Source organism: Tachysurus fulvidraco, chromosome 5 (genome assembly GCF_022655615.1).
Source record: "Tachysurus fulvidraco isolate hzauxx_2018 chromosome 5, HZAU_PFXX_2.0, whole genome shotgun sequence".
Taxonomy (NCBI): Eukaryota; Metazoa; Chordata; class Actinopteri; order Siluriformes; family Bagridae; genus Tachysurus; species Tachysurus fulvidraco.
Window position 1 is genome coordinate 14,013,965 of NC_062522.1, and position 8,925 is coordinate 14,022,889.

Below are 8,925 nucleotides of genomic sequence, written 5' to 3' on the forward strand. Positions count from 1 at the left end.
CATAAGATAGATTTAATGATCTTTTTACATGCATTAGTAGATAGACTGGAATTTCAAAACATTGATACCAATTTAGTTTTTACAGGCCAGTGCTGGCTTAAGTCAATATTTTTATTTGAACAAGATCTGTGTGAACTTGTTTCACAAAAGTAGATTGTGTCATTGCACGAGTAATATAATTAATTAAACAATTTAAAAGCCATTTGGTTTCATATGAGAAAGATCACCATTAAAATGTGCAGAACGAATAAGCTTTTAAGAAATCCACTACTAGTAGCATTGGCAGATGGCGATCATGCTTATTGGGAGGATTTTCTAATATACTTGCTTGACGTATTAGTCAATTTCACACTTTCAAAAGTAATTGCATGCTTAAAATTTATGCAGGCATAGGCTTACATTATTGCAGTGCCTCGCAGACATTTGAAAAATCCCAATTCACACTTTACACTAATCTGACCTTGATATAACCTTCCTTCCCCTCCCCCCAATTTTACCATCTTTGAAAAATGTTTCTTTTGACAACTTATCATCTTAAAATTCACTGCCACCTTACCATCACCACAGGGCAAGATTAAGGATCCATAAAGGCAAAATTAAGAGACGCCCAGATGCTTCCATTCTTATTTAAGATGTGTGAGCACAGCGTTTACACAGTACCTTCTTCATTACTGCATTAGTCTTTACAGCATTTATTTGTACCCATTTTTTACTAAAATTAGCACTGTGTATACGGATACAATACTTGATTTTTCCTCCATGTTTAAATATGCATGCCTGACTTGTACTTCAGTTGGATATTTCCATACCATTTGATTCAGCTGTGTTTCTCACTAGGATATGACATGCGCAACTTTAAATCTGTGGGAATAATAATTATTATGCAGCCTTTATAGAAACCATACACACTGTCCTGGAAACAGTGTGAATAAACTTAATTCACTGAATCCTAATGTGTGTCAGGTCAGTAAAACACCTAAACATTGTCCACTTATCATATACAAAATAGGCTTATACCTGCTTTCTGAAATTGGATAAATAATCTTTAAACTTATTTATATTTCAATTGTATGCTAATATTTATTAAAAAAATAACAGGTCATGATGTCTTATTAAAGGATGGTGCACAGCACAAACTGTTTTTTAGTAAATGATTTGATTTGTTGACAAAAAGCTAAACTTTTACATCTAAATTATTGAAAAATAAATGCTATGCTGTTTTGCTGATAGTTACATAATTTTAAATTATAATGTAATAAGTCTTGATGTATAAAACCTGATTAATTGTGACCTTGCAGAAAATGAAACAAACTTTAATACTGATGCAAAGCCACCTGTATGCACCAGGTATGTTCTTAATATGTTCTAAACAAATTTAAGTATTATTTGAAATGACTGATTTATAGGCTACTGAGTAATAACAGTTCTGATTGTATTTGTGAAATAAGCTAAATAATGGGTCATTAAACGATAAAATATGGATGGAAGAAAACTAAAGTCACCCAGCTAATGCAGTTAGAGTATTAATGATATTAAATTAGGCGCAGGTTGAGACTGCTTGCTTTGGTTTGCAGCTCTGTCCCCATAGTCACATATCTGCCATCAGTAATGGTGTAAATAGATTCAGCAGCTCTAGCCCAAGGGAGTTTTAGCCTACATTATAGATCTGAGTTATAATTAGGTGTGGGGATGACTGCTGGTACAGAGCACTTTTACAAAACAAGACACACATGATGCTGCTGGTCGATATTCTCTAGTTCTTCGCTTCTAGTTCTTTTTAACATATTGGAAAGGGTCGAGATAAAGTTTCAGTGCATTTCGATTCTCACGGAGACCTTACTGTGTTTACATTAAAGACGAACTTAATATCCCACTTGATAAGCACCATATACGGTTTAAATAAAAACAAAGGTACAATTTCCACCTGATTCGTTTATAAACTGTTTCCAAGAGCATGTTATTATATTAAAATCTAGCCTCAATGCTAAAACCTTTTAATTATTCAAAATAATTAGATAATATATACCTATTATTATTATTATTATTATTATTATTATTATTATTATTATTATTATTATTATTATTTACTGAAGTCCAAGTTAAAATTTTTAATTCCTTCATTTGTCTGCTGTGAATCATTCTTTTTGACCACACACTAATGCTGCGAATGGGAGTTTTTGTTGTTGTTGTTGTTGTTGTTGTTGTTGTTTTGTTTGTTTGTTTCAGAATAAATTTCAGCCAGAATGCGTTGCTTTGAAATGATGTGGTAATGAAGTTGTTTGTTTAAAATAAAGCTAAAGGAGAACAGAACCCGCAGTTCTCTGTCCAAACAGTAGGCCCATGTCTCCGACTCATATTCATACATCTTATATAATCCTCAGCAACTAGCAAAGAAAAAACCCAAACATATTTACTTGGTATCATAATTGCAAAAATCCTGTGGTTAGCTGACTAGATGAAATGAACTTTAATTAGCTTTGAAGTCTGCTCTGAATGGACTGAATTCTATAAACCGATTCTTTTTAATTGCATCAAACTCATGTTCATTTAATTTGTTTGGGAAAAAAATACCAGAAATAAAGTACGTTTAACTTTGTTTAAAAAGATTTAGCAGGAATGTAATAGTTAAAATATGTTTAAAAAGTTATGTGTAGTTTACAAAACCTAATTCCGTGGTGTTTGAAGTCATTCGATTTATTTGCAGGGGAACAATACATTTGCGTAAGTAGATTTATTTATGAATTGTTTTGATTTCATTTGAAATTAATTGAACATGTTATCAGATTGTTAATAAACGTACCTGACTTTTTTAAAGAGTGAAATTGTAATTTCTGTAAACGACTTTCGTTAAAAAGCATCCCATATAACTTTTGCTTTTAGTATTCTGTCTTTATTCAACCTTTTTCTGCGCCTCTAATAAAATTTACATTTATTTAGTAGTATAAGTGTATTTGTACAAAAAAGAAAAAAAAATCAAAACAACAATCCGTCATGTGAACAGTCACCTTTTGTGTGCAAGGCCAGAACTCAGAAATGCATGGTCCATATTAAATAATAACACTTCGTCGTCTTCTTGTTCTTCGATAAAACGGTATTTTAGTGTTCTGTCTTGGAGAAAAAGCGCTTCGTGTCCTTTCACAAAAAAAAAAAAAAAAAAAAAAAAAAACAGCGCTTTCAGTCTGATTCAGTTCTCGCTCTCCAATGTCTTTTTTTCATTGATTTTTTTTTTTCTGTTGTACTTTTTTTTACCGAGGATGCGGCGTGCCAGGAACAGGGTTCCCCAGCGGGTTGAGTGCCGGTTGCCCGCTCGCGCCCAGGCCGTGAATTAGCACGCGCGGCACGAGCGGTCTGTGCAGAGTGGCTGCGGGATGCGGCGCCGGTGCGCTGTTCCGATACACACTGCTGTACATCGCTGCTGCCGCCGCCGCCGCTGCTGCTGTTCCGTCCACAGAGCCTAAAAGCCCGGGTGGGTAGAAATATGGTGAAGGAAACATCCGCTGCAGCGCCGAGTAGCTGCCTGCTTCCGCAAGCAGTTCCAAACCCACCGCCGTCTGCCGCTTCCACTTCGTCCTGAGATCAGATCAGCAACATTTATTATTATTATTATTATTATTATTATTATTATTATTATTATTATTATTATTATTATTATTATTATGTTTTTTAGTTGTTCGTGACATCTTCTGCATAAATGTTAATAATTTTTACAAGACGAAAAAGTTTTGGTTTCATATGAGAAATGTGATTGAAAGTTGAAAAATAAATAATTGAGAGGGTTTTTTTTTATTATTTATCTATATATCTGTAGCGATAAGGATCAGAATTAGTTCTGCGACAATTTAGATGTTTGCGTATAAAAGTACAAACGTTGACTTTAGTCTTTCGGGCGCTGTAGATTTAAAAGCCCCAGATATAACGAAAGTTGAATAAAACAATGCAACTATATTTCTACAAAAAATCTAAATAAATATACTGAACTTCATTAGTACTAGTTGTAGTAGTGGTGGTGTTGGTGGTGGTGGTGGTGGTGTTAAGAAGTAATAATATTAAGAATTTCCTATAATTTATTCAGCATTTAAATGTAACAGATAAATTCAATAAAAGAAAGAAACGCTATCTGTGCTCACCGTCGGTTCTGGTACCAGGTCTTGACCTGTGTGTCGGTGAGATTAAGCGCCGCTGCCAAGTCCATGCGGTCCTGCACACTCAGGTACTTCTGGCGCTCAAAGCTGCGCTCCAGTTGGTTCAACTGATGGTCCGAAAAGGCTGTTCGCGCTTTCCGCGGCTTTTTAGCGCGTACAGGAGGGCTGTCTCTGGAGCTCGAGATTTCCCGATCACCCTCTTCTTTTGTTCCTAAAAATGCATTCAATGTGATGGTATTATTATTATTATTATTATTATTATTATTATTATTATTATTATTATTAGTGTTAAAAATTGCTTAAAAAAATACAACTGCAATTTCTTCGATTGCAACAATTCACATGTTCCAAATTATATAGATCATTGAGCGAGTTGTATTTAAAGTTAAAACAAATTTAATTTAATTTAATTTACATTAAATAAAATGTGATTGTTTACTACTGATAAGTTTCTGAAAGAGTAGTCTGGACACGAATGGAGTCACCAACATTTAAATTCATGGTTAACTGAAAACAAAATGTTTATAAAGTATTAAAAATCTTTCTTTTCGGAAACATTAAGAAAAAGTCGATTGTTCGATCCATGTCTATTTGTATCATTTTTTCTGTTTGTGATCCTCCCTCCAGGAAGAACAATAATCTCTCTAATTGACCCACCAGGGAGGCTTTACATCTGTTTCAGCTTCTGTTATGCTAATATCAGACAAACTCAGTGACAGTGACGAATGGTGTGTTTTGAATCTCTTACAGGACAAAACTACTAATATAAACAGAGAAAATTTTAAATGAAAAAATATATATTTATTGTGGTGTTAGCATGATTGTTAAATGTTAAATGTTAAATTGAAGTATAGAAAAGCATTTCAGTACAATGCTGCACATTTAAATTTTGTTTCTCATTTGTTTTGTTTTTTATTTCTCCTATTTTTCCACTTAAATTTATATCTTTATATATGGGTGCATCTTAGATAGACATTTTAGATGTAAAGTTTGCAATATTTTTCCCTAAATATTTTAGTAATATAGTAGTAGTAGTAGTAGTAGTAGTAGTAGTAGTAGTAGTAGTAGTAGTCGTCGTAATAATAATAATAATAATAATAATAATAATAATAATAATAATAATAATAATAATAATAATAATAATAATAATAATGCATTGTTATATATAAAGAATAATAATTCGTTAATTAAAAACAAAAAAGAACAGAGACTTTGACACTAGAGTTAAAAAAAAAACAGTTTTGACTTAACAGTTACAGTGTTCATTATATGAGTATACTTGGACCGACATCAATTAAAGAGCTATTAATTCAACACCAAACATAATACTTGATCATTGCATGTGTTAATTTAACAAGGCTGGCGTTAACCCAACACTAGAGGTGTTAATTCCTTCCCGGCGTTTTGCATTGCACAATTTCTATATTAATATTTAAATTTATAATAATAATAATAATAATAATAATAATAATAATAATAATAATAATAACACAATATGTTCACTTTTTCAGTATGGTATCAGAGCAATGGTACAATTCTACAATGCAATAAAAAGTAAGAATTTGGAATTTCGTATTGGAAGACTTATATTACAAACAATAATACAATAATATAAACTATTATAATACTATAAACCACATTACAGACGACAGACATTTAAAAATAATGTCTAACATCACTTTTCTATAGCTGTTAATTAACCCTGTATGTAAATTAAAATTAAGCATGTATTAAATATTATATAAGTATTATATACGTAATACTGCTGATTTACTTGTCTGATATCACTGCATTTGCAAAATGCACACTGTAGCTGTAGTTTTACATACAAATAATATTTGTCATGTTTGCAAAACGTAATAAAACATTTCAGCATTGAGAAATCCAATCAGTCTTCTGTCTCCAGGTAATAAAACATTCCCGAATCGAATCAGGTATACTTGCCGTTTCCTTTGATTATTACTCTTCATTCATTATTATAATAACTATTATTTTTAACTATTATTTCCACCAAGGCGAACATTAATAGGTCTTATCTTACCGTTGCATTTTGTGTCGTTGTGAATGTCCTCTCTTTTTTCTGTTTTCCCCCCGTGTTCGTCGTGCTCCGCTTTTGGGGTGAGACAGTCCGCGCTCTCTGCTTTCGGAGCGTGATGATGCTGACGCTGGTGCTGCGGGGAGGGTGCGAGGCTCGCGCTGTAGGGCGCACACGCTGCCAGCGGCTTCCCGTCGCCCAGAATGTCCTTGATCAAAAAAGAGGAGGTGGCGGTCCGCGGGGCGCATGCGGCCGGATTTTGGGCCACCGGATGATAATGGTGATGATGGAGATGATGATGAAGGCCGTCTTGCACCGGATGCGGTTCAGGCGGCTCCGCAGTGACAGAGATCGGGGACGAAGGGCTCCTTGCGCCCGTGTCTACATCCGAGCAGGGCGAAGGCGTCGCGCGGCTCCGGAAATCCGCCGCCCGGAAGTCTCCGTCCATCATCGCGAGCGCCGAGCTGCAGGAACCGGCGGAAGATAAAATGGTGTCTATTCCAAAACTGGACGCGCTGGATCCTTCCATGGCATTAAAAAAGAAAAAAGAAAAAAAGCGACGTTGACTTAAGGAGTCTGCATAACCGGGAGTTTCTTCCCCATCAATTCATTAAAGAATTATGGAGTGCGCAATTAGATGTGATTAAACGTAAGCTGATGCTTGAAAAACAAACAAAAAAAGTGCGCAATATGTTTATTAATCCTTGTAAAATAAACGCATCACAATGATTTGGAAGCTTTGCGCAGCACTCGACTAAACGAAGAAAACAAGCCGGAAAACAAAAATCCTTGTAAGTTTGTTAAGATATATAAAAGATTGTGATGCACATCAAGTCCTCCCAGGATGCGTTTGCGTTCAGTATGAAATGTGTAAAAAGCAGCTGGCTCTTGTGTAGCTCCACGTCCTTTTGCACTGGTGCCTGAACTTTATTTCTCTTTCTCTCTCTTCTCTCTCGATCTGTCTCTCTATATCGCGCTCTCTTTCTCTCCCTCCCAAAAGTTGCGCTTTCTGTGCTTTCTAACTCCTCGACATCAACTCTCCCTCTTTTTTTTTTTTTTTTTTTTTTTTTTTTTTTTTTTGCTAGAAATCCTCCCCAGTTGATGCTCTACAATGATTTCCTACGTTGACGTCAGAAGGGGGGAGCCAGTGATTTTTTTCTCCTTTATTATAGCACATTAGAACACAGACACACTCCTTGCGCTCCCCCTCTCTCTTCTGATTGGTCTCGTGGTGAGCAGCACCTGCCTCTAACCAATCCGAGAAATTTTACTTGATCTTAACAATTTGGAGCCTGAGAAATCCAAATGGTCTTTTTTTTAACAATATAGCTACAGTTAAAAAGCCTTAAAACGCTTTAACAGCGTAACAGCGAACACTTCTAAAACATTGTGTGCACTATAATATCATATTAATGATTACGCACGGTTTCTACAAGCTAAACAGTTTAAACTACAAGTGTGGCTGAATAAAACGGTCTTAAATGTGTGTAATAGAAATAGTTTAATTTTTATAAGTATTATGTTTTTAGTGATTTAATACTTTAGTGCATATTTGACTATAGTATGACTTGGACTCTTGACTTATAATTACGTCACAACTAAGTTCTTCTTCAGTGAGGATCTTAAGGGACAAATAATAGTTCGTTATAATAATAAAAATAATAAATCGTATATCATTTATTTTATTTATTTTTATTACTTATATTTCAAGATAATGATCAGAGAGACTCAGGTTTTGGACAGTGTGATGAGATGATATATAGTATGTGTCACAGCCTTTGAGTGAAAGTACAGCTTTATAAAATAGCTCAGGGAAAAGAAATGTTGGAGATTATTTTACACTTTACTGCCATTCTTCATCTGAACCCTAACCCCCCAAAAAATGAACACGCAAATAAATAAATAAATAAATAAATAAATAAATAAATAAATAAATAAATCGGGTTTAATTCATTATCTAAAATGACACAACGCTGTAGGTTTAGTAATACGAGCCTAGTTTAATATCTTATATGGAAGGACACAGAAACCATCAGTCGTCACGTGGTTATTACAGGCCTGCAGCCAGTCATGAAGGCTCTGATTAATTAATATACAAGTTTATTTAAATATTACATCGCAAATTTAAAATGTAAGAGAAAGGAGCAAAGTGAGCTTTGTCATTACAAAGGAGGACTATTTTCAGAAACCTTAGACAAATTAATGGTCCTTAACTTTAGGACGTTGCTTCCTTTAGTTGAGGCCAATTTCTTAGAAAAATAAAGGAGACATTTAGTAGTGTTCCAGCTCTCTTTCATTTTTTATTTAGATTTGCTTCCTTGTGTTGTTTTCCGGTGACCAAACCCATCTGAGACATATTTTGCTGATCGGCCGACATGGGATTCTGATGGCGGAGACGACAAAGATGGTGATGTTGATCATCATCATCGTCGTCATCATCATCATCATCATCATCATCATCATGGGTTTGTTTAAACTTTTCCGCCACCAACACCCCCCCCCCCCAACACCACCACCACCACCACCCCCAACATTGGCTTATACATGAAAGCACTCGTCTATGCTGTAAGGCAAAACGACACTTACTGTTATTCCTTTGCACTTTGTCGTGAATATTAATTTGGCCTGATTTGAGCAGATTGTATATTAATTCGAAATTTCACATTTTAATTTTGAAAGGTCAGAAAGTAGGAATTTGTATTCCTATTGCTTAAGTTATATGATGTTTAACAACACTGATATTTTGCT

The 8,925-nt window shown here is 34.6% G+C and overlaps 1 protein-coding gene across 2 annotated transcripts; it reads right to left on the reverse strand.

Annotated features, from left to right (window-relative positions):
• Positions 1–2,197: 2,197 nt before the first annotated feature.
• On the reverse strand, positions 2,198–7,197 carry barhl2 (BarH-like homeobox 2). 2 transcript variants are annotated; one of them, XM_047813287.1, is made up of 4 exons: positions 6,184–7,197; positions 4,128–4,353; positions 3,250–3,570; positions 2,198–3,132 (listed from the first exon to the last, which is right to left on the reverse strand). In XM_047813287.1, exons 1-4 carry the CDS (start codon positions 6,704–6,706, stop codon positions 3,048–3,050), a joined length of 1,155 nt encoding a protein of 384 aa, XP_047669243.1. In that variant the 5' UTR covers positions 6,707–7,197; the 3' UTR covers positions 2,198–3,047. The 2 variants fall into 2 exon arrangements, with proteins under 2 accessions (XP_047669243.1, XP_027003013.1); XM_027147212.2 differs by lacking the exon at positions 2,198–3,132 and having other exon boundaries at positions 3,140–3,570.
• Between the last annotated feature and the right edge of the window lie 1,728 nt (positions 7,198–8,925).

What these genes read in the sequence shown, in the direction of transcription:
- barhl2 (XM_047813287.1), bottom strand. Translation starts at nt 6,706, where the DNA reads ATGGAAGGATCCAGCGCGTCCAGTTTTGGAATAGACACCATTTTATCT. An exon ending in ACCTGGTACCAGAACCGACG is followed by an intron (nt 3,571 to 4,127) that starts GTGAGCACAGAT and finishes ATCTGATCTCAG; the next exon opens with GACGAAGTGGAAGCGGCAGA. An exon ending in CCTGGCACGCCGCATCCTCG is followed by an intron (nt 3,133 to 3,249) that starts GTAAAAAAAAGT and finishes TTTTTGTGAAAG; the next exon opens with GACACGAAGCGCTTTTTCTC.